This window comes from Triticum aestivum, chromosome 4A (genome assembly GCF_018294505.1).
Source record: "Triticum aestivum cultivar Chinese Spring chromosome 4A, IWGSC CS RefSeq v2.1, whole genome shotgun sequence".
Classification (NCBI taxonomy): Eukaryota; Viridiplantae; Streptophyta; class Magnoliopsida; order Poales; family Poaceae; genus Triticum; species Triticum aestivum.
The window spans coordinates 625,978,422-626,004,469 of NC_057803.1; the positions used below are offsets into that span (position 1 = coordinate 625,978,422).

The following is a 26,048-nucleotide window of genomic DNA, read 5'->3' on the forward strand; positions in this document are numbered from 1 at the left end:
CTGCATTCATGAAATCAAAACATCCGAATTTTTTAAGTATATGACCAAAATTTTGAGATACATAATACCTGCCATCGTTGAACGTGAAGTTGGCTTGGCCAATCTTGAAGCGGAGTTTTATAAACCCACACTGTTGGAGGAGATAGCAGCTCCTATATATATATATATATGACACCGGTTTACTATGGAAACCGTGCCGGGTTATAATAAACACCGTGTTACTCCATAAGAGGATGTTAACAAAAAAGATCAAACCGAGCAAATAGTCTCCGGATTGAAATGAACCGTGTTCCGTCAATTGACAGTGTGAACCGGTTGAAAACTTTGTCGGTTTAAAAAACGCAATAAAAAGAAAGAAATATCTTTCAAAGAAAAGTATGAAGCAAAGGCAATGACAAAACCATTTGCAAAAAAAGACTTATTTAAACTGATCAGATGGCGTTACCATGGCCGAACACGACCAAACTCCCGATAGGTGTAACTATGGTTCTAGTCAGCCAGGTCCCCAAATAAAACCTTGGCATTTATGCCAATCAAGTGGCATGGCAATGGTTCCGGTTCGACCAAGCCCCCAAGTGATTCTGTGGCCTTAGGCCGATCAAGAGGCATGACTGGTTCAGACGTGACCAAGTCCCCAAGTGATCTGGTGGCTCTCGCCTATCAAGAGGTATTGTATTGGTTCGGACACGACCAAACCCCCAAGTGATATAACATGATGCCTTTAAAAAAAATCCAACTCAAGGGGTAAACCGGAGGCCACTTTAGAACAACTCCGTGTAACCACACATGATGTAAAAGAATAGATACCCCGCTTTAGCTGAGGTTCCGGTTTATTATATTTAATCATAATATATACATCGTCGTAATATGTACATAAGTAGAGCCAATGGCTCAGGTATAGTAAGGCCGAAGATGAGCTATGTTCCACGGCCTGTTGGTCTCCTCCTCTGATGTACGTGAATCCTTATGCTCTCGAATATCGATCAGATAGTATGATCCGTTGTGCAGATTCTTGCTGACCACGAAAGGCCCCTCCCAAGGTGGGGATAGCTTATGAATATTATTCTGATCTTGGATGAGCCGAAGCACCAAATCTCCTTCCTGAAAGGTTCTGGTTCTGACTCGGCGACTGTGATAACGACGAAGATCCTGTTGGTAAATCGCTGAGCGGGCAGCTGCTATGTCACGTTCTTCATCCAACAGGTCCAAAGCGTCTTGCCGTGCTGTCTCATTGTCCTCTTCAACATAAGCCGCCACACGGGGTGAATCATGACCGATATCACTGGGGAGAACCGCCTCCGCTCCGTAAACCATGAAGAACGGTGTGTATCCTGTTGATCTGTTGGGTGTAGTATTGATGCTCCATAACACAGATGGTAATTCTTCTACCCAACAACCCGGTGTTCTCTGCAAAGGAACCATAAGCCGGGGCTTGATGCCTTTCAAGATCTCTTGATTAGCCCTTTCTGCTTGACCATTGGACTGTGGATGTGCCACCGATGAAACGTCGAGCCGGATGTGCTCCCGTTCGCAGAACTCCTTCATGGCACCTTTGGACAAATTGGTACCATTATTTGTGATGATACTGTGTGGAAAGCCAAACCGGAAAATCACTTTTTTGATGAACTGAACCGCCGTGGCCGCATCACACTTGCTAACAGGTTCTGCCTCCACGCACTTTGTAAACTTGTCAACCGCCACCAGGAGGTGGGTCTTCTTATCTTTGGACCTTTTGAAAGGCCCAACCATATCCAGCCCCCAAGTCCCAAACGACCAAGTAATTGGAATCATTCTCAATTCTTGAGCCGGTACATGAGCACGCCTTGAAAACTTTTGGCAACCATCACATCGTCTGACCAGATCCTCCGCATCAGCATGGGCAGTTAACCAATAGAAGCCATGGCGAAACGCTTTAGCCACCAGAGATTTTGAACCGGCGTGGTGACCACAATCTCCTTCGTGGATCTCACGCAAAATTTCACGGCCTTCTTCAGGAGACACACAACGTTGAAATGCCCCTGACACACTGCAACGCTGCAACTCACCGTTGATAATAGTCATGGACTTGGATCGCCGGATTATCTGTCGGGCCAGAGTCTCATCCTCTGGTAACTCGCCCCGGTTCTTGTACGCCAGATAAGGAAGCGTCCAATCCGGAATAACGTGAAGAGTTGCCACCAATTGAGCCTCCGGATCAGGAATAGCCAAATCCGCTTCACCAGGGATCTTCACCGACGGGTTGTGCAGTACATCCAGAAAAACATTGGGTGGGACCGGTTTGTGCTGAGAGCCTAGCCGGCTTAAAGCGTCTGCCGCTTCATTCTTCTGCCGGTCCACGTGGTCCACCTGATAGCCCTTAAAGTGACCTGCAGCAATATCCACCTCACGACGATATGCTGCCATGAGTGGGTCCTTGGAATCCCAAGTGCCAGATACTTGCTGAGCCACAAGGTCTGAGTCACCGAAGCACTTAACTTGACTTAGATTCATCTCCTTAGCCATCCGAAGACCGTGGAGCAAGGCTTCATACTCAGCTGCATTGTTAGTACAAGGGAACATTAAGCGAAGAACGTAACAAAACGTATCACCTCGTGGAGAAGTTAATACGACTCCAGCCCCCGAGCCTTCCAATTGCCTGGATCCGTCAAAATAGATGGTCCAATATGTGTGATTCGGCTTTTCTTCAGGTGCTTGCATTTCCGTCCAATCATTGATGAAATCAACAAGTGCTTGAGACTTAACCGCCGTCCGAGGCACATACTTCAAACCGTGCGGCCCAAGCTCTATAGCCCACTTGGCAATCCGACCAGTTGCTTCCCGGTTCTGGACGATATCCCCCAAAGGAGCAGAACTGACCACCGTAATTGGATGCCCTTGGAAGTATTGTTTAAGCTTCTGGCTTGCCATAAAAACTCCATACACCAGCTTCTGCCAATGCGGATACCTTTGATTGGACTCAATGAGTACCTCGCTGATATAATAGACTGGATGTTGAACCGGATACTCCTTACCTGCCTCCTTTCGCTCCACCACAATAGCCACGCTGACCGCCCGAGCATTAGCAGCAACATGTAGCAGTAACGGCTCCTTGTCAATGGGAGCGGCAAGCACAGGCGGATTGGCCAATTGCCACTTTAAGTCCTCAAATGCTTCATCAGCAGCAGAACTCCAGACAAACTGATCCGTCTTCTTCAACATCTGATACAAAGGGATTGCCTTCTCACCAAGATGACTGATAAACCGGCTTAACGCGGCAATCCGGCCTGCTAGGCGTTGAACATCATTGATACACTTCATTTTAGCCAGGGAGGTGATGGATGTGATCTTCTCCGGATTAGCCTCAATTCCTCTATTGGACACCCGAAAACCCAGTAACTTGCCCGCCGGTACACCAAAGACGCACTTGTCCGGATTAAGCATCATCTTGTATGTCCTCAGGTTATCAAAGGTTTCCTTCAAATCATCAATCAGAGTCTCCTTCTCCCTGGACTTAACCACGATATCATCCATGTAAGCATGTACATTACGGCCAATCTGTTTGTGAAGACAATAGTGCACACACCGTTGATAAGTTTCTTGGGCACTCTTGAGCCCAAAGGGCATAGACACATAGCAGAAGGCTCCAAAGGGAGTTATGAACGCCGTCTTCTCCTGGTCCTTAACTGCCATTTTGATCTGATGATAGCCAGAATATGCATCCAAAAAACTCAAACGCTCACAACCCGCCGTAGCATCAATAATTTGATCAATACGGGGGAGGGCAAAAGGATCTACTGGACAAGCTTTATTAAGATCTGTGTAATCCACACACATGCGCCAGGTGCCGTTTTTCTGAAGGACCAACACCGGATTGGCAAGCCACTCAGGATGAAAAACTTCAACAATAAAGCCAGCTGCTAAGAGCCTGGCTACCTCTTCTCCAATCGCCTTGCGTCTTTCTTCGTTAAACCGGCGGAGAAACTGTTTCACCGGTTTGTACTTAGGATCCACATTAAGGGTGTGCTTAGCGAGTTGCCTCGGTACACCTGGCATGTCAGAGGGCTTCCATGCAAAAATGTCCCGATTCTCACGGATGAACTCGATGAGCGCGATTTCCTATTTCAGATCCAAGTTGGCACTGATGCTGAACTGCTTGGACGAATCGCCAGGTACGAAGTCAACAAGCTTAGTTTCTGCTGCCGATTTGAACTTCAGGGACGGATCATGCTCCATAGTTGGCTTCTTTAATGGAGTCATGTCTGCCGGATCAACATGGTCCTTATAATACTTCAGCTCCTCGGTGGCACAAACCGACTCTGCATAGGCCGCATCTCCTTCCTCGCACTCCAAAGCAATTTTGCGGCTTCCGTGAACCGTTATTGTCCCCTTGTGACCCGGCATCTTGAGCTGCAAATACACATAACAGGGTCGTGCCATAAACTTGGCGTAGGCCGGTCGCCCAAATAGGGCGTGATATGGACTTTGGATTTTCACCACTTCAAACGTCAATGTCTCCGACCTGGAATCATGATCATCCCCAAAGGCCACTTCCAAAGCTATCTTACCAACAGGATATGCTGATTTGCCAGGTACTACACCGTGGAACACCGTATTGGACGGTTTGAGATTTTTATCTGTTAGTCCCATACGACGGAAGGTCTCATACTATAAGATATTAATGCTGCTCCCTCCATCCATGAGCACCTTGGTGAACTTGTAACCTCCCACCTGAGGCGCCACCACCAGAGCCAACTGACTCGGATTATCAACCTGGGGAGGGTGATCCTCTCTGCTCCATATGATTGGCTGTTCAGACCAGCGTAGATAACGGGGTACGGCCGGTTCAACAGAGTTGACCGCCCGCCTCTGAACCTTCCGGTCTAGCTTGTCCAAGCTAGTGGTGAAGACATGGTACTGCCCACTGCTCAACTGCTTTGGGTTGCTCTGGTAACCTGACTGTTGCTGCTGTTGGTTGTAACCACCCTGGTTGTTCTGACTATTTTGATTATTATGTCCGCCCGGATTACCATTAAATCCTGAACCGGAATTTCCTCCACTGTAACCCGGCCCGGACCTTGAGCCACTACCGGAGCCGTGATCATACCGAAAAGCATTAGAATTCTTGAACTCCTGCATAATGAAGCAATCCTTCCAAAGGTGGTTTGCTAGCGCCTCCTTCGTCCCATGTCTTGGACAGGGCTGGCTCAATAGATAGTTTAGGCGGTCCGGGATAGGGTTGGGCGCCCCATTGCAATTTTTCGGTTTACCCTTGCGTCGCTGGCCATTGTCCTGCGTGTTGGTATTAGCCACAAAGTCCATGTTACCATCCGCTTTACGCTTGCCTCCACCACCATTGCCTGCCCAGTGATGCTGCTGACCTTTGGAGTTGTTGTTCCTCTTTCCCTTCCCTGCCTTGTCATCATCAGATTCGGGATCCTTGGTACTATCAGAATCAGCATACTTTACCAAAGCAGCCATGAGGGTTCCCATGTCAGTGCAATGATGCTTCATCCGTCCCAACTTCAGCTTTAGGGGCCCAAACCGACAGTTGCCTTCTAGGGTTAATACAGCGGTGTCAGCGTTGATGTGGTCTGATGAATGCAACACTTGTGAAACCCGGCGCACCCAATGAGTCGTCGATTCTCCTTCCTCCTGGACGCAGGTAGCTAAGTCCACTATCAACATAGGCTGTTTACATGTATCCTTGAAATTGCTGATAAACCGGGCTCATAATTGGGCCCATGAACTGATAGAATTAGCCGGCAAGCTTTTTAACCAAGTACGGGCCGTTCCTTCAAGCATCATGGTGAAGTATTTCGCACACGCCGCGTCATCCACATCAAGCATCTCCATGGCCATCTCATAGCTCTCCACCCATGTCTCGGGAGGTTGATCCGCCGTGTAATTTGGTACTTTGCGTGGGCCTTTGAAATCCTTGGGCAGGCGCACATTGCGTAAAGCGGGGATAAGGCAAGGCACCCCCAAAGAACTAGAAGTAACACCAGGTTCGATCGAGATAGTTGGACGAACCGGCGTGAGCTGCCGAGCCTGATGCTGTGCGGCTAACTCGGCCTCCCTGCGCGCTCGGGCCCGGTCCACCACTTCCTGAGCGTTATCAGCACCACCCGCCGGGTTGTTGCCGCGGGGAGCTCCACGTTGTTCATTACTCGACACTGCCAGTTCATCCATATGTCTGCTATAGCTCCGGCTTGGACGGGGGGTCGAGTGGATCCGGTCGCGGCTGTACGAGTATGCTTCCTGTTGGACCAAAGCTGTCCTCAAAAGGTCCTTGACCCGTCGCGTTTCTACTGCCTGCGGCAAGTCACCTTCAATTGGAATGGCCTCCAGCCGTGCAGCAGCGGCGGCGAGATTGTCCATTGGGTTGGAGTAGTGACCCGGAGGTGTTAAAACAGCCTGAGGTATAACAGCGTTTTGACGAGGCTGAACCGGTGCACCAGTCCCAGGAGCTTCCGCCCGGTTTCCCTCCAGCGGATTGCTGGTTCCTGCTCCTGGGGTGTTGAAAAGGTCTCTGGCCTCGAAAACCGGAGGCAAACGGGATCAGTACTTCCTCCTCATGACTTCATGCGACGCGCTCTGGTCCAACATGAGCCTGTAGGCTTGTGCATCTAAAGCGGCCCGCTCTGTGGCCATCCCGGTGTCCTCAACTGCCAGATCCGCCTTGTCCTGAGTGATCTATTCCTTTATCTTTGCAATCTCCGCGTTGTGGATGTACTGATCCGCCGGATTAGCTTCCGCCAAAACCACAGCCAATGCATCAAATAACTCTGATAGAACTTGAGCCGGCGGGCGCACAGGGCCTCCTGCCCCGGCAACCGTCGCCGCTGCTGAACCGGAGGTTGTTGCCGCAGCGGTCGAAGAATGAAGCGCTGCTTGTGTGCCGGCCATGAATATTCCAACTCGGTTGGGCAGATCAAAGGGGTCCGGAATACTGTCGCCATCGGAACAACCCCCAATTCGGCCATCTTGTAGCTGATAAAGAGATTCGGTTTCCCCGGTCAATGACTCGTCATCGGAACAAACGACGGTCTCGCCGCGAGATTCCGATCCATCCTCATAACTTCCTCCATGGATGACCCCCATGAAGGCACGCTTCATGGCCGGTTTAACCCGGGCGGATCGCGCAAGTTGAGTTGTCTCGATGAGGTCGGTGCATATGTCCGGCTCAGGGCCCGGTTCACCGATCTTGCCAATGAAAACGTGAATGCCACCAAAGGGGACCCGGTACCCGTACTCAACTGAGCCGGCCTCGGGGCCCCAGCCTGCATCGTCGATGTAGAGCTTGCCGCGACGACTCTTAGTCATCCGGCCAACGGCCTAGCCCTCGAGTCCATCAAAGCGGCCCTCCAAGAACCTGAAACCATCATGCGATAGCCCCACGGTGGGCGCCAACTGTCGTAGTTTTGTCACGGCAGATGTCCTAGAGAAAGGACTTAGTTGTGGAGCCATCGCGACGGGTTAGCTTGAAGGGGTTAAAGCGGACATAGGGACGCAAGAGAGTTTATACTAGTTCAGCCCATTCGATGAAGGTAAAAGCCTACGTCTAGTTGTGATGGAATTGATGGGGTTTCGATGACTAGGGAGCAAACAAGCTTCGCCTATGTCTCGAGTTGTTGTCTGTTGTCCTTGAACCGCCGTCGGGTCGTCCCCTTATATACACGGGTGACGCCCGTCGGTTCACAGAGTCCTAATACCGGCTCATAGATCTGTCCGGTTTGATCTCTACTTATTCCTAACTTACAATACAAGTTAACTACTAACGCCGGTTTACGGCTACAGGCCTTGAACCGACCATGGGCCTTGAGCCCTCATCTTCCTTCTTGGGCTTTAACATACTTAACTACTGATGAAGTTAATCCGGCCCAGACAGGCCGGTTTACGCCCAGTAGTAATATCCCCAACATTAGGCCCCAGATTGATTTGAACATGTTCATGTCAATCCTTTAGCAAAAATCTTCCACATTTGATCTTTGGACCAGGTCTAAGCGGGGTACCGAACAGCAGCAAATCGAGATTGGAGCACACCAAATGCCCGCTCGACATGCTTCCTGCAAGCCTCCTGAAGCTTCGCAAACCAGGCGTTCTTGCCTCCTGCCACAGGGTTTGAGATCGTCTTCACAAATGTCGACCATCTCGGATAGATGCCGTCAGCTAGATAGTACCCCTTGTTGTATTGGTGCCCATTGATCTCGAAGTTCACCGGAGAAGAATGGCCCTCAACGAGCTTGGCAAAAACAGGAGAGCACTGCAGCACGTTGATGTCATTGTGAGTTCCTGGCATACCAAAGAAGGAGTGCCAAATCCAGAGGTCCTGTGTGGCTACCGCCTCAAGCACCACACTGCAACCGCCTTTGGCGCCTTTGTACATCCCCTGCCAACCAAATGGGCAATTCTTCCATTTCCAATGTGTCGTGGTTTTGTCACAGCAGATGTCCTCGAGAAAGGACTTAGTCGTGGAGCCATCGCGACGGATTAGCTTGAAGGGGTTAAAGCGGACACAGGGACGCAAGAGAGTTTATACTAGTTCAGCCCCTTCGATGAAGGTAAAAAGCCTATGGTCTAGTTGTGATGGAATTGATGGGGTTTCGATGACTAGGGAGCAAACAAGCTTCGCCTATGTCTCGAGTTGTTGTCTGTTGTCCTTGAACTGCCGCCAGGTCGTCCCCTTATATACACGGGTGACGCCCGTCGGTTCACAGAGTCCTAATACCGTCTCATAGATCTGTCCGGTTTGATCTCTACTTATTCCTAACTTACAATACAAGTTAACTACTAACGCCGGTTTACGGCTACAGGCCTTGAACCGACCATGGGCCTTGAGCCCTCATCTGCCTTCTTGGGCTTTAACATACTTAACTACTGATGAAGTTAATCCGGCCCAGACAGGCCGGTTTATGCCCAGTAGTAATATCCCCAACACAATGCATGCAGTCGATGCTCCCAAGCATCCCAGGAAATCCTCTTGCTGCATTTTGGGCTAGGATCTGAGCAGTGTCTTCCGCATTGGGTGTTCTCAAGTATTGTGGCCCAAACACTGCCATCACTGCCCGACAGAACTTGTAGAAACACTCTATGCTGGTGGACTCGGCCATGCGCCCATAGTCGTCGAGTGAATCACTGGGAGCTCCATATGCAAGCATCCTCATCGTTGTCGTGCACTTCTGGATGGAGGTGAATCCAAGAGCGCCAATGCAATCCATCTTGCACTTGAAGTAGTTGTCGAACTCCCGGATGGAATTCACAATCCTGAGGAAGAGCTTTCGGCTCATCCGATAACGGCGCCGAAATGTTCTCTCGCCATGAAGTGGAGCATCGGCGAAGTAGTCGGAGTAGAGCATGCAGTAGCCTTGGAGACGATGCCGGTTCTTTGCTTTCATCCGCCCCGGCGCCGAGCCACCTCGCCGCGGCTTTTCATTGCTCGCTAGTAGCTGGGCGAGGGCGGCGAGCACCATGAGATGCTCTTCTTCCTGGACGTCGGCCGCGGCTTCCTCCTCCAGCAGCGCGGCGAGCTCTTCCTCCTCATCCGAGTCCATCACCGAGGTAGGCAAAACGTCGAACACCTTGCACTCGGTGGGCGTGTACCCGCCGTTAAACTGCGCCTCCGCGGCCGGAAACGGCGGTCGGAAACGCCCAGCTGCTGTGGGAGGGGCTGCTGCGGCGAAGCGCTGCTATTTTTCGGCGGGGAATGGCTATCTAGCGGAGTAGGGCGGCGGCCGTCGCCGGGATATAGCTAGTGGTGGCCGAGGGCGCGGGGGGTGCGAGGCGAGCCGGGGGAAGAAAACCTTGACTTTTCCCCTGTTGGTGTGGGCCAGGCGTGCTTTTCCCTAGCGCCGGAGCCCCCAACTGCTCCCCAGCGCGCCGGGTTCGGCCTGTGACCGCCGGACGGAAAAAAGTCCGAACCGGCGATTTTCGGCGTCCTGGGGCGCGACTGGGCCGTTTTTTCGGCGCCGGCGCCGAAAAAGTGGCCTGGGGGGCCCTGTTGGGGGCACGGCTGGAGATGCCCTAATACTACCGTGTGACTTATGCACCACCGTGCTTGTCATTGCTTTTCAAGTTTATATGTGAAAAATATTACACTCTGTTAATCATATTTTTATGTCTTTGAGTGTCAAAAAACAAAACAAAAACTGTCCACCACCTAAGTTCAAAAAGAAAAAACTGTCCACCACCTCACCAAGCAGACTGAAAACCACCGAGGCCCATCCCTACTCTACTACAGATATACTAGTGCTGTCAAATTAAGCGTAAAGAACGGGCTATGCGGATTCTGACTAGGACATACGGTGCCTACCAGCTAGCACTATGTCACTAGCAACGTGCCTGAGCTAAGCTATTGGCGGAAGCGACAAGAAAGATACTGAAACGAAACAGCTACCTCCAACTCCATGGACGGCCTTTTGTGCTCGCATGTGTCCAGCAAATTTTCCACGGAGCACACTAGTATAAACCTCGTCGTACACGGAGACAGGGGAACTGATACGGAGACGAAGGAATTCAGGGATCCTTCGAGCATTCGAATCTGGGCGTACGTACTGGATAGGGAAAAAGAACAGCAGGAGTGGCCAGTGGGGTAGTAGTGCGTACGTACTAGCTAGTCCTATTTCTGTCGGGATGCTGAAAATGAAATGAATAATGGAACCAGCCGAAAGCCCGTATATATGGATCAGGCTGGCAAGATTCGGAGCTTCCGTTCATTTGAAGATACTTCATCAACTATAGTCTTCACTTTTACTTATCCTTAACCGTACCCCACTCTATAGTCAATTAGGTCAAAACACGTACTACAAGTTATTAAGGACAGTTTAGTACGTACAGACAAATTCCAGAAGACCCGCCCGGTGAGGCGTACGCTCGTCTGCTTAAATTGTTCTAGATTGATGGGCTCCTGTTTGGATATAGTATACATACAGCAACTCAGTATCCAAAGTTTGGCTTCGATGGGAAAAACATGAAAAGTTGACTGGGGTTTGGATCCGAGCTTCGTTTCCGGTCCTACACGGTTAACACAACGCAGGAACTCGACGGCACCGACAGCAGACTGGGCATTGATGGTGGCTTGCTTGAAGGGAGAGTGCCTATTTGTCTGTCGGTAAAAATGTTAGGCCCCGTTTGGAATGTTGTTTTTCTGCCACCCCTGTAACATTTTACACCTGTATTATACTAGTCGCAAACCAAATACATGCCACAGGGTTGTATTTCCATTCCGCTTCTAGCCTCCGCTTGGAATGTTGTTTTTCTGCCACCCCTGTAAGTTGGCTCCAGTTTCAATTCGGTTGTAAAATATACATGGCGCCCAAGTTGCAGCACTATATATATGTTCAAATATGCATGGCACCCAAATGTATAGCTTTTCAACAGCACAGACTTTCTAATACACACGTACAGAATTTTCAATAGCACAGACTGCACTTCCACACAAATTGCACATGTATAAAATGAGCTAAATTTTTTATTTATATAACAGTACAACCACATCAAAAAAAGGATAATATTTTTGCAATCATCCATTTGAACATAGTTCCGATAACTCATAGTGCTCAAAGTCAGTAGTTTAAATTACAAATTTATCGAGGCATACTTGTCTCGTCTCGTCCGCATGCTACATAACCAAATTTATTGAGGCAATTGTTCAACCATTGTGCGCTTAGACATAAAGTATTTCAGGAATATTATTGATTGCTTCATGGACTCGGGTAATCATAGAATCATGTGAAAGGACATCCTGAAAAGAAAAAAATTGAAAAACATTAGCTATGTAAGAACACTTTGTGCTCTATGAAGGATACCAGCCACACATGTCAAGAACAACCATGTATGTCAAAAAGATTAGCACAAAATCCTGAATTACCAAGGGGAGCCAGATGGTACAAGGTAGCCATAGCATGTCACTAAATTTAAAGAAACCATATTATTTTTCAAAAAACACCGATATGAAGAAACAACATGGCAGCAATATAAACAACATCTTAAGTAAGAAAAGATGTTCTAGACAGCAGCAGGTCTATATGATTTTGAATGCAAAAATGATAACTCCAAGAATTGCAAGTTCCCAAAACAGGTCTATTGTGGATAATAACAAACATGTCCAGAATATTATGTTACTCCCTCCCACTAGCGGAGCCTCGTTGAGGCCAAAGGGACTCCAGGAGCAAGCAAGGTATGCTTCACCTAATGGAAATAAAAGGAGCACAAACAATACCTTTGATCAGAGCACCAGATTGATTGAAGGAATATCGCCAGATGAAAACCGAGCTGCAAAGGAATACTCGCTCAACTAAGCCTTACAAACTTATCTTTAGTGGGGAGAAGAAATGCAGAAAACCAACATAATGGTACTTACAAGGAGGAGGCTGAGGACTAATCTTGTCGACTTCCTTCTTTAGCCACATACCCCGCAATCTTGAGTTGTAACCCAGGAAAATCTCACATTTGCTGCATCCTTGAAAACATCAGAGGCAAAGATTTTGACCTCGTCGGGAACATCATCCATGTCATTCAAGACCTGCAAGCATTCTGTAATTGAGGGTTGTTTTCCTTGCTGTGACACTTTTTCCTTCTTGGAAGCTTGATCTTTCTTGAAATTCACATAAGCCATCATGGAATCTTCAAGCCGCTGTACAGATGTGCCACCTTTTTGTTTCTTAGTTTTTTTCCCTTTTGCACTTGATTCACTTATTTGTGGTTGATCGCCATCAGCATCTTCACTGCCTAATTCTTCCTCGTCATTGACAGTGTTCTCTCTTTCATCCACATCATCTAATGTAGGAGTATCATTGATGTCAATTATTGAAGAAGTCCTTACGTTGTCATCTCTTCCATGTCTTGTATTTTTCTTGCTAGTGCTTGCAACCATCTTATCCTTCGCTCCAAAGTTGCTACCTGTTTTTGTGCCAATCGGAGGCTTCCTTGATGTGAGGCAGTGTCTTCCTTGCGCAATGTGTCCTTCATAGAGCACACCCAATGCCTTGTACAATGGAAAGCTCTTTCCTTCATACATTTTGAGCTTTGGGTCCTCCTACATAATTAATAGAAAGGTGTGAGCAGATCATGCATAGGCATGAAAAGTTCATGCACATATAAGGAAATCAAAAGTTAGAAGGAATAAAAACTTACTGCAATGATCTCTTCCCATTTTTCAGGCGTGGTGTTGATCACACATGCAATATCATTCCATGATATTCCAGAGCGGTTGACTATCAACTTGATATTTTTGTAGTGCTTTTTCAACTGAGCTTCCTTATCTTGAACCTGATCCTTGGTAAACCTTGCCTCTGGATATAAATTGTTCAGTTCCTTGACAACTTGATTCCATCCTTCGGTAGTCCACCCATTTTGGCCACGGTAATGAGATAGATTGTACTCTGTAAGTACCTCCACGAGACCTTTCTCATACCTTGCTGTCCACTTAGCCCTATTTTGCGTCATATTGAACCTATGACAATGTAACTTTAGCAATAAATCAATACAAGAATCTGATCACATTAAGCAACATAAGAATATGAAAATCCAACATCACAATTAAGAAATATAAGAATCTGAAAATGCAAAATCACATCAAGTAATATGAAATGAAACATTAACATAACTCAAATGTTGCTAATATATAGGATCGATCCTAATAACATAACTCAAATGTCATCCTTACATAACTCAAATGAAACATTAACATAACTCAAATGTCATCTTTATATCTCAAATTCCACATCATTACAATAAATTACTTTGACAGAATAAAAACTTAAATTATTAGCTAGTAGATCTCCGTGACGATCTTTCACTTCGAATTCTTTGATAGTCTGCCCACATCCTGTTGGCAATTTCATCTCTCATAGAATTACCAAGGTCCCTTTGATTGCTTGAGGATGTAGGAACATGTCGAGGTATGTCATCTCCATCAGGAAGAGTGACAAATAGAAGAGGGTCAATTTGCATTTGTTGCGTATCTAGCCATTGTTCATCACCTCTGTGACTCCGGATTATATTGTGAAATACAGCTGCCGCCATAGGAATTTTGACTTGAGTGTCAATTGGGTAATGTGTGCCAACTTTTAAAATAGGAAATCGCATTTTCCATACACCAATTGTACGCTCTATATGGTTCCGTAGACGGGCATGCCTTAGACTGAAGAGTTCTTTGGGGTTCTTTGGACGAGGGCCACCTCTACCGAAATCTTTTAGATGGTAACGAACTCCACGGTACGGAGCTAGAAACTGTGGTGTGTTTGCATAGCCTCCGTCAACCAAATAATACTTGCCCGGAGGTACATGGAAGCCTGATTGAATAGCAGATTTCAATACTCCAGCATCTGAGGCAGACCCCTCCCAACCAGCTGACACATAAACAAAGTTGAGATCGAAGTCGCAGGCGACCATCACATTTTGGGAGAGGGTCCCCTTTCTATTCCTGTATGGAGCAGCCTCGTTGGATGTAATGGTCATGGGAACATGAGTCCCATCTATTGCCCCTAGGCAGTTCTGCATTAAACAAGCTATGGTTACTATATGTGTTATACTAAGGGAGGATATAAATTCCTAAAGTACATAGCAAGGGATGGCGTGTACCTCAAAGAAAGGCCAAAACTGGGGATTTGTTGATATTTTCCAATGAGTATCTAGCGAACTATGCTTGATAAGGTCAAATGCCAATGATCTCATAGCGTTGAAGCATCCATTGATATGCCTATGCACCGTTTCAGGACTCTGCTGAAACCTATCAGTCAACGTACGATAACTCGCATTCCTGGATAGCATGTACATAAACATCCCTAGTTGCTCTTCAACACTGACTCCTTTTGAATTTTTTAGAAGATTTTTGGATCTAAGATGGTCACATAGAAGTTGGAAGATATGGGATTCCATCCTAAGAATATCAAGGCACCGTTGAGGGTGGCCATCCAATATTTCTCGGATATACTTAGCTCCCGTAAGAATGGATGTGTTCACTGGAATCTTTTCCCTCCTAGAAGATATACAATATATTGTCGGGAAGACAAGAAACATCATCTCCTCCTCCTCCTCCTCCTCAGAATCAGTACATGACTCATATCCATCATCATGGTTACTCGTATCCATTATCTAGCGAGAAGAGATTACAAAATAAATACCCGCAACTCTCCTTCAAAGTAAACACAGTAGTATATATAATCTATGTTATGACATTGGAATAAAAGGAGCACTAGCACATCAAGATAACGAGATTAGTGTAACATGAAAAGATATTACCATACTTTTATTGATTGATGTAACAGTTGAGTATAGATGTATATAGACAAGCACATGCGCAAAACAATGAAGAATAAATCAGTGACACACACACAAGCTGGACTGAATGCTTTTGAGTTTATTAAGTACCTTCAGTTCTGAGCTTTAAATGTCAAAAGAGCTTCACAGAATCTTGAATCCTCCAAATCACTCTTAACAGTTCTGCATTGCACAAAGGCAGCAATGAGCCAATGATATCAGTAGCAATAATAGGTGCTGCAGTTATATAACTTATCAAACAGGCCCAACTTAGTTAGCATTCTATTTGCACAACTGGACAAAGAAAACAGATGAACTATTCATAAACCCATGGAAGTTTATTGGACCCTGTTCATAAACAAATCATTGGACCATTGTTCATCTGTTTGTTTATCAGTATTTCTAGGTTTACATCAATCTGAACTTCGACAGCAGCTAACGAACTGAATTCTTGTGGGATTCCATCCTAAGAATATCAAGGCACCATTGAGGGTGGCCATTCAATATTTCCCGGATATACTTAGCTCCCGTAAGAATTGATGTGTTGTATGGAATATTTTCTCTCCTAGAAGATATACAATATAATGTCGGAAAGACAAGAAACATCATCTCCTCCTCCTCCGAATCAGTACGTGATAACCATCAGCATGATTACTTGTATCCATTATCTAGCGAGAAGAGAATAAAATAAATAAGCAAAAAAACTTTGTCTATCTATATAGCATACACATCAGGGCATGGATTGTTAGCAAGCTTCTGTTGTTATTCCATGCATCAGTCATGTTATTTAAACGAAGCAGGCCCATAGTATATGAACAACGACAAACTAGCTTAACATGACCAAACGCATTATCTATTGCAAGGAACTTTGGGCACTATCTTCAACCGATCAAAAACATCTTGGACAGACAAAAGCAACTCATTGGATCACTGTTCATCTGTTTGTTCATCAGTATTTCTAGATTTACATCAAACTGAACTTTGACAGCAGCTAACTACCAGATCATTTGGCTTATTCCCCGATCAATCTGAACTTTGACAGCAGCTTAAACTGCACTGTAACAACTAAATGAAGCTTGGCTTATTTCCCTGATCAAACTGAACTTTAACTGACAGAACTAACTACCCTACGCCTGACGAAACTGAATTCTTGTGAAACTTTGGCAGCAGCTGTTAACTGATAGGAGGGTTCGGTCTAATCATCACGAAGCAGGATGGCCACGTCGCCAAGGAGTACTCCGCCGCCGGATGACTGGGGAAGGGATAGGAAGGGGGCAGAGGAGGAGGGAGGATACCTTGGCGGAGCGGAGGAGGATGAGCGGTTCGCCGTCACGGTCAGGTCACGACTGCCGGCCAGCGTCGCCGTCGCGGCCAGGAGCGAGTCGCCGTCACCGTCGTGGCCAGGAACGAGTCGCCGTCACCGTCGTGGCCAGGAACGAGTCGCCGTCGTCGGCGCGTCTAAACCCCGTCGTGGCCACCGTCTTCTGCGCCTCACCACGTCGCCGTCGCGAACGCCGTCGCTTGACCTCCTCGTGGACACCAGCGCCGGCGCCTCCCGGCGGCGCAACTCGATCTAGGTCTCGAGCGAGAGGCGAGGTGGGGGAAAAACGACGGCCTCTGGTCTGTATCGGATACCGGCCCGATACGGGTGTAAACGAGAAAACCAGTGTAAAACTTACAGCCCAAAAACGACATGCCAAGCACCAACGACAGGCCTATCCGTTTTTATTTTACAGGGGTATATTTTACAGGTGTATTGGGCCCTAAAACGAGGAACCAAGCGGGGCCTTATTTCTAAATCAGAGACCATAGATTAGTTTCTGCAACGGCAGAGCGGGTGGATTAAGAGAACATGCTGCCACGGCCATCACAGCAAAGCGCAGCTAAAACACCACGCCACCAGCCGCTGTAAGCAAGCCAAGCGACATGTTATTGATATTTCTCAATAAAGACTATGTTCCTGTGGCATGGTACAATGCAATGTGTTTAGGGAGGTGCTTAGTAAAATAAATTAAGTTTCTTGTAAGCACCAGTGCTCATCTCTAAAGGAGAGCCGCCTAACTAAGCGTCTATCCTCTACAATGAAGCACCGGTACTGGAAGAAAAACTGGTTTATTTCTCTAAGCACCTCTGCTAATTAAGGACCTTTCTTGTTACAAGGTCTGAGTGTATTAGAAGTTCATGCCCAAAAGTACGTGTTTCTTACTTAACTGGCAAGGTGACCCACGTCAATTGCGCGGGAATCTTATCTAGATATGCCTATGTGTTGTGATATGAAAACATACAACAATTATTTAATATAATAACGCCACAATACATTGGATATGCTTAAGCTGTCACGGACATTTTGAAAATGAAACGCACATTGGAACAAACTCCAGACCAATTTAGTACTTTGAGCATTTGAGAAAAAGATCATGAGTGCCCTAATCTTGAGCACAAAAGGCACAACATTTTTTTACCTATCCAGCCTCTCCCCAGAAATTTTTCTTTGGTTAAGATGCCTTTCCTAACCGTGAACCATAAAAACACTTTGATAATTGTAGGAGCCGTAATTTTCCACAGGAATTATGTGGGAAACAACTATCCACAATAACTAGTTGTCTATAAAGAGGTTTGACAATGGAAACACCATAAGAGGTCAACATCCGCCTGATGGTATCTTTCATGCATGTTTGACATTTCAACCTTTTCATAATTTAATTTCAAATAACTGAAGAGTCTCCCTCCACGAAGTTCTTCTAAACTTGAAACCACCAACCTTTTTAATTACTAGTAGGTTCAGTCACTGTTATCTCATGATCAAAGCTCAAGTTATAAAGTCTCACCTAAGCATCTTGTAAAGGCTTGTCACTCGCAGACTAAGGCATAGCCTAGTGGTGGGAAGGGGCTGATGCCTTCCCACCCACCCAGGTTCAAGGCATGATACTTGCAAGTTGGGTTTGTTGCACCAATTATACTGTAGGGGGTTCCCCTACAGTCTTTCTGTCAAAAAAAAGGGTTGTCACTCACCCACTAATCTTCCCAGAATCAAGAATTCTCACCATTTGCCACTTACTTTTTACAGTGTTTGTAAAAAATATTTTTTTTATTTTCATCAAGCTAGACCAAACATGAGAATCCCCCTTTTGGCTTAGTCCCAGAGAGACATCTATTTTGTACATATTTATTTAACAAAATAGATTGCCAAACAAAACAGAGACACCATACATCCATCGGTGTGTCTCGACAGATTCCATGCACTGACAGGTATAGGCGGAAGTGAGGATTGGTGAACAACAAAGGTGAACAGGCAGGGTTTGAGTGAAAAAATGCAACTTCCCCAATCCCCGCAGCCAAACAACCCCCCTTGCAATCATGTTGGGGGCATGCAATTATAGTCGAGGGCAATACTTGCAGTTGTGAGTCTAGTGGTCGTCATGCAACCGGGTCTGAGGTTGGGGCAAGTTGTGTGTCACGGTGGACATGCAGCTGCGTAAGGTTGGCACGAGTTGCGTACAGGGACGGTCCTAAGAATTTGGGGGCTCGGGGCGGAACTATAATCTGGGGCCCTTATTAATATAAAGAATGAAATAATGGCCTATGGAGGAAGTAGACAAATGTCTGTTGCCTATTACAAGTTATTCCTGGAAATGGGAATCCATGTTAAATGTGAGGCTTGTACTACAACTATAGGATCACATTATATGTCTGATGTATCAAAAGGTTCAGAGAGACATGTGAGTTCATGAATAGTCCTAACAGCGCGTTTGTTTGGGGGAGTTGAAGATTGGGAATGGGAGTTTAAGGTAGACGGGACTTTAAATCCTTTGATTGGCTCGGGTATATGATAGTTAAGTATAGAAGGGGAAGAGGAATTAAGAGGCCCAATTCCCTCAGATCTCTTCCCTGGGGGACCCCAAGTAATTGAATGGAGGATTGGGAATTGACAGAAAATAGATAACGATATGTTAGTTGTGTGCGTCGGCATGAGAAGGTGCCATTGCAAACATTTTATTCTCTTTCCTAATCCCATCAACCAAACAAGGGAAGTTAATTTTCTCTTCAATTCCCACTTTTAATTGCTGTCACTTGCCAAACAAGGGAATGGGACTTAAAATCAATTTCCCCTGACTAATCCATCGACAAACTCCCATTCCCTCTCCCTTCAGTTGCCAAACATGTTGTAAAAGAAGTTTGCATCCCAAATGAAGAATTGGAATGCTCATTTTTCTGTTCTTGCAATGTGTTACACCAAATAGAAATTAGGATGGATGAGCAAATCCATATGAGTGAGGAGAACAATATTTCCTTCACGTCTTCCAAAATTAAATCAACAGCATCATGATACTGCAAATTTATTCTACCCTAGTTGTTCAATTGAATAAATCTAGATTTATACCTCATTTGTGTAGTCTCAGTTTATGTCAAAACTAGATGCCATGATCATCCTCCAGAGCCTTGCTCTTCGTCTTGATATGTTTGACATCTACACCACAAGTACTTCACTCATAAACCACGGAAACTGAAGGCTAATACAAATACCAACAATGGAAGGATGTTGACCTACTTGAAACACTCACGCTTCCATAGACAAACACAACACCGGTTTGCCATCAAGCTCCACAATGCAGCTACATCCCTTGCGAGTCGGGCTTCCTGATTCATCTATCGCGGTTTGGTCACGAGACTAAAAGGCAACGTGATGCGTGCATGATGCCTCGCTCAAGTTCCTCCCTTTCTTACGACGCGTGTGTTATGGGATGTATTGCTCCAACTATAGGCAATGGATACTAGTTGGGCCATCCGATATACTATGTTATACAATGGAGGTCTAATGTAGAGCTATACGCATATGGCCCCACTCCACTTTGGGAGCCTAAGGAGTCCACCCGCCTCCCCTCTTAGGACCAGCCCTGGTTGCGTGTCGATGGCTGACATGCAACTGCTACCTCTTGAGTTTGCATTGGTTTTTCCCTTGAAGAGGAAAGGGTAATGCACCAAAGTAGTGCAAGTATTTCTCTCAATTTTGAGAACTAAGGTATCAATCCAGTATGAGACAACGCGACAAGCCACTGAATACCTGCACAAACAAACACCAACTTGCAACCAACGCGACAAAGGGGTTGTCAATCCCTTCACGGTTATTCGCAAAGTGAGATCTGATTGAGATGGATAAACGGTAAAGTAATATTTTTGGTATTTTTGATTTATGGAACAGAAAGTAAAAGATTGCAAAGTAAGGAAACATCTACAAAATTGGCAAGTTGATGGGAAACTAATATGTAGTAAAATAGACCCGGGGGCCATAGGTTTCACTAGTGGCTTCTCTCAAAAGAAAGGAATTATTACGATGGGTGAACAAATTACTGCCGAGCAATTGATAGAAAAGTGCAGAGTTATGAAGATATCTAAGGCAATGATCATGAATATAGGCATCATGTCCGTATCAAGTAGACCAAAATGATTCTGCATCTACTACTATTACTCCACACATCGACCGCTATCCAGCATGCATCTAGAGTATTTAAGTTCATAAAGAACGAAGTAACGCCTTGAGCAAGATGACATGATGTAGACGAATTAACTCAAGCAATATGATGAAAACCCCATCTTGCTATCCTCGATGGCAACAATACAATACGTGTCGGTTCCACTTCTGTCACTAGGATCGAGGACCGCAAGATTGAACTCAAAACTAAGCACTTCTCCCATTGCAAGAAAAACCAATCTAGTTGGCCAAACCAAATCGATAGTTCGAATAGACTTGCAAAGATATCAAATCATGCATAAAAGAATTCAGAGGAGATTCAAATAATATTCATAGATAAGCTGATCATAAATCCACAATTCATCGGATCTTGGCAAACACGCCGCAAAAGAGTATTACATCGAATAGATCTCCAAGAACATCGAGGAGAACAAGGTAGTGAGAATCAAAGAGAGAGAAGAAGCCATCTAGCTACTAGCTATGGACCCGTAGATCTGAGGTAAACTACTCACGCTTCATCGGAGAGGCAATGGTGTTGATGTAGAAGCCCTCCGTGATCAAATCCCCCTCCCGCGGGATGCCGGAAAAGGCCTCTAGATGGGATCTCACGGGTACAGAAGGTTGCGGCAGTGAAAAAATGGTTTTGTGGCTCCCTTGGAAGTTTTTGGGGTATAAGAGTATATATAGGAGGAAGATCTAGGTCAGGAGGTCTACGAGGGGACCACAAGGTTGGGGGGCATGCCCTACCCCCTGGGCGCGCCCTCCACCCTTGTGGCCGCCTCGTGGCTCTTCCGACTTGCACTTCAAGTCTCCTGGGTGTCTTCTGGTCCAAGAAAGATCATCGCGAAAGTTTTATTCCGTTTGAACTCTGTTTGGTATTCCTTTTCTGCGAAACTCTAAAACAAGAAAAAAACAGAAGCTGACACTGGGCTCTAGGTCAATAGGTTAGTCCCAAAAATTATATAAAATACTCCCTCTGTTCCTTTATATAGTGCGTGTTTGGTCTGGGCTGCAATACCAAGGAGTGTGCTGGCGTGTGTACGGTGGACCCTGATGCCCTCCACTCAGTCTGCTCACATGCATGTGCCCAACAATGGACACTTCCCAGCCACACACTCTCAGCCCAGCCAAGGGTATTTTTGTCCAAAACTCCAACTGCGCACTACATTGTGGAACTTTGCTAGAAAAATAAGGCGCACTACATACAGGAACGGAGGGAGTAACATATTAATGCATATAAAACATTCAAAACAGATAATATAATAGCATGGAACAATCAAAAATTATAGATACGTTGGAGACGTATCAGCAACTGAGTCGAGCAAATTTTGTATCCAGGATGGACATGCAATTGGACCCAGATTTGGCAAGTTGCATCCAGAGATGGACATGCAACTAGGTCGAATGAGTTCTGTGTCAAAAGGTGTGCATGCAAGTGTGTTGGGTGAGCTAAGTTGTGTGTCGAGAATGGACATGCAACTGGTGATCTGTGTCGTTTGGGCAAGTTGCGTGTTGAGGGTGGACATGTAACTGGGTCGGACGAGTTGCATGTCGAGGATAGGCATACAAATAGGTCGGTGTTAGGCAAGTTGTGTATCTAGTGTTGACATGTAATTGGTTCAGGTTGGACAAGTTACATATCTAGCATGGACATGCAACTGGGTGAGGGTTGAACGCGTTGTGTGTCTTGGGTAGACATGCATTTGAATCGATTGTGAGGTAGGTTGCATGTTGTTGGACATCCAACTGAGTTAAAACAAGACAAAATTACATATAGAGAGTAAACGTGCAACTGGATCACATGAGTTGCGTGTTAAAGGTGGCCATATAACTCTCATTCATTAGAAAGGTACAATGTGTATCACACTAAAAGACGGCATTTTATATTAAGAGATGTTATTTTTTATTATTAAGAGATGGCAATTTTATTAATAAGAGATGACATATTTTTATTAAGAGATGGCATTTTTATATTAAGATATGACATTTTGGCTTTTAGATGGCGTTTTTTTGTTTATTAAGAGATGTCACTTTTTGGATCATAGCATTTTCTTTCTTTCTTTGTGTCCACATGGCACATTTTTGTTCATGCATTTTCATCCCAAGAATGGCAGTTTTAAAATTTAGCATGGCATTTTTAATTTTTGTAGTTCACACATTTTTTTCTCAATCATGCTCATTTGTATATCATATAAAATTTGAGAGATGGTAGTTTTTATAAAGTAGCATGGCATTTTTTTTCATAGGTTAGATCATGCAAATTTAGGGTCATTTGTTGATTGCATTAAAAAAATAGTTAAGTTTTTTTTGCGGGACAAAAATAGTTAAGTTGGGCCTCTGGCCCAATGGGGAGTTCACCCCGGGTCTCCTCCTGGCGATCAATCGAGATGGCTTAATCGTTCGCTGGGAGCTGCTCTCCCGAGTCCCTCCCCTGGCTGACGGACGCTAGATATTAAGGTCCAAAAAAATTGACACGCCAATGAGAGAACCTATCTGCTCATAGACAACAAGACATGAACTAGAAAACCTCACACACCGACAACGGTCCAGCGAAAAATGTTGCCAGAACAAGGACAGCGGCCTAACGCAAATCTGCATGCCCGGTCCCGAAAACAAAACAAGTCTTGGAGCATAGATTAGACGGGTTGCGCTGATGTACTTTGTTAGAGCAACCCTAGCAGGCCCCGCATATCGCGCGAACCCGCATAATTTCGGCGAGTATACGGGTTCGGCCCAATTTTCTGACCAGAATAGAGGCTGTATATTCGTCCGGCCCGTATATATTTTTGTCGCAGCCTGCAAACATTACCCCTGAAGTGGTATAACTACGGGTTTGCGGAGCAGATGTGGGTCGAAACCCAATCCCCCCGCAGCCGCGTTTCCCCCCAATTCCCCATCACGCCGCTCGATTTCTCGCCGCTGGCAAACCTGCGAAAGCCATGGACGGCTCCGGGGATGAGGCGGAGCACCGCCAGCGCGCCAGATCTAACGCCGCGCACAAGCAGGAGGCGCGTCGGTGGCTCAACCGCGATAGCCGGCCGCCGCCGGCGTTCGACCGCCGCGAGCTGGACGACTTCGATCGCGATCTCGCCCGCCGCCATGCGCGCCTCCTCTGGCTACTGTGTCCGCGGGGAGCTCATCCGCGGGTGCATCGAGCTCGTGGCTCATTCTGGTGAAGAGGGAGCCGGAGGAGGAGCTCTCGCCTCGCGCCGTAGAGCCCGATGCACCGCCACGCCGAGGCGTCATCGGGCCCGTGGACAACCTCCCCCAGGGCAGGAGGAGCTCCTCGAGTGCATCGTCCTCGACCGGTCGGCGAGGGAGCATGAGGAGATGGAAGAGTGCATCCGGCGTGAGCTCGAGTACGAGCGGCTCTTCCTCCAGACGGGTGTCGCCGCGTCACAGGCGCACGCGTCCAAGGAGGTTGACCTGCGACTAATGAAGGCGGAGCAGGCGAAGTTCTGCATTGACCTCGACTCCTCCGACTCCGATTGAGCGCCGCCGCTGGGCAGCTACAACACGAACTCCGGTGAGCTCAATTTTGTGTAGTGGTACGGTAGCGCAGGCTCGGTCTAGCTCCGGCGAACTTATATGTAATATATGCATGCTGTGTACGAACTTATGTGAAGAAGAACTAACTATGCGAAGAAGAACTATCTATTGCTTAAATTTCTTGCGCGAAACAAGTTTTTTAAAATTTTACGGGTTTGGATACAGTTTCTGTTTTGCCGTGGCAATTTTAAGCCCGCATAAACGTCCCCGTGCGAACTGTAAACACAGTTTACAGTTCAGCGGAATGCGGGGTCTGCTAAAGAAGCTCTTATAACCCCCACACACAAATGATATGCACATACCTGAAAAATATAATAAAAATCACAACACACTTAAAACACAGAGGACCCATATAACCCAAGCACAGATATATAAACTACATGTGTCCAGGCGCATCATATCGCAAAAAACGGCCCAAGAGAAAAACAAAGCACACGACGCAAAAAACACAGACATAGCACGAGCAAGAGATCTCGACAGTCTGCACGAATTATGAAACATCATAATAGTGTTGTGAGAGGTGGTGAGAGGTTTAGACATGACATAGAGTATCACATGGAAACCAAGTTTCAAAGAAAAGTTTGTGAAAACCACATTTGAACGTTTCAATAGAAATCTAGAAAAATACGGGAGGTTAAGATAGTGATGATCTCTTGCCATGGCAAATTACAAGTTCAAGTACATTTTTTTTTTTTGCGGGGGAACAAGTTCAAGTACATTACCATTTGCGAGCTATGAAAAGAACAAATATAGCAACGAATAGTGGCGTTTACTGTTTGACAATTTTCAATGTTAATTCTGGTTTTTCCGTACCTGTTAAATGGTAATGTGTATGAACTTTGAAATTTCACATGCTAATAGAACATCCCACTCTTAACATTGCGTATTGTTTAAAGATTTCTGGAAAACTTTAAAACATTGTCTACACATAATTTTTATCGGTTTCCATCAAAAGTTGGTTTTCATGTGATATTCTCTCTAGTTATTTCTCATCTACAGAACTACTAGCAAATAAGAAAAAGAATAGACTGCGCAGCAGGATGTGACCACGGCGACCCAGCGTGCAAAAGAAGGCGCGCACCAGTAGACGTATCTGTCTGTCTAGTATCTTTGGCCCGAAGGATCGAGCCTGTTCATCATCCTTGACGTGCATGCCAGAAAGGCCAGGGCCGTACAGCTAATGTCGTGTCAGGCTGCTGTAGCTGGACGTACAGCTCAAGGCCGTACGAACGGCCAGAAACAGCAGAGGAGACGATTCGGCCATTTGCTACAGCTTTGGTCTCTACGCTTTGCATCGGGAACGGCGCCGGCTCTGGATACGACGTGCATGCATGCATGGCCACGTGACGTGAAGCAAAGAAAGACCGTGGTGAGGCCGAGTTCTGGATGTGATTGCGCTTTGCCTGTCTTCTCGCCTGCACGAACGGAGCCGCACCGCTGCCCAGAACCGCCGCCTCGTATGGGTGTGCCATCGACAGTGGAGGGGCCCTCATCGCTATGCCGTCGATGCCGGATGATGCACACATCCAGAACACCAGCGCGGATGCCCGCCGCAGCCGTATCCCAGAGCCACGATGGAGAAAGGCCTCACCGCTGTAATCATCCCCCGCCTGGGCTTTGCTAGGCGGAGCTTCAACGGTGTTAGGTAATCCAAATTGTGTTAGTCTAATTAGAAGAGTTTTCATTGGAGTATACTAGCCGGTCAGTTTCCGAGTTGTACGTAGTATACTACAAATTGGCTCTTGCCGTGGTAGTGTACGGCTGAGTTAGATGGCTAGTCCGGTTAGGTTTC

At 46.3% G+C, this 26,048-nt stretch overlaps 1 protein-coding gene across 4 annotated transcripts; it reads right to left on the reverse strand.

Annotated features, from left to right (window-relative positions):
* Nucleotides 1-11,424: 11,424 nt before the first annotated feature.
* LOC123087730 (putative nuclease HARBI1) lies at nucleotides 11,425-16,904 on the reverse strand. 4 transcript variants are annotated; one of them, XM_044509829.1, is made up of 6 exons: nucleotides 16,533-16,890; nucleotides 15,349-15,420; nucleotides 13,111-13,429; nucleotides 12,338-13,012; nucleotides 12,197-12,249; nucleotides 11,425-11,719 (listed from the first exon to the last, which is right to left on the reverse strand). In XM_044509829.1, exons 3-4 carry the CDS (start codon nucleotides 13,420-13,422, stop codon nucleotides 12,377-12,379), a joined length of 948 nt encoding a protein of 315 aa, XP_044365764.1. In that variant the 5' UTR covers nucleotides 13,423-13,429; nucleotides 15,349-15,420; nucleotides 16,533-16,890; the 3' UTR covers nucleotides 11,425-11,719; nucleotides 12,197-12,249; nucleotides 12,338-12,376. The 4 variants fall into 4 exon arrangements, with proteins under 4 accessions (XP_044365764.1, XP_044365762.1, XP_044365765.1 ...); XM_044509827.1 differs by having other exon boundaries at nucleotides 13,111-13,443; XM_044509830.1 differs by lacking the exon at nucleotides 15,349-15,420 and having other exon boundaries at nucleotides 16,533-16,891.
* Between the last annotated feature and the right edge of the window lie 9,144 nt (nucleotides 16,905-26,048).

Excerpts from the sequence above, each read along its gene's own strand:
- LOC123087730 (XM_044509826.1), bottom strand. The coding sequence starts at position 15,069 with ATGGATACGAGTAACCATGATGATGGATATGAGTCATGTACTGATTCT. Across the intron at positions 14,473-14,559 it reads AGTTTTGGCCTTTCTTTGAG|AACTGCCTAGGGGCAATAGA; the intron begins GTACACGCCATC and ends TGTTTAATGCAG.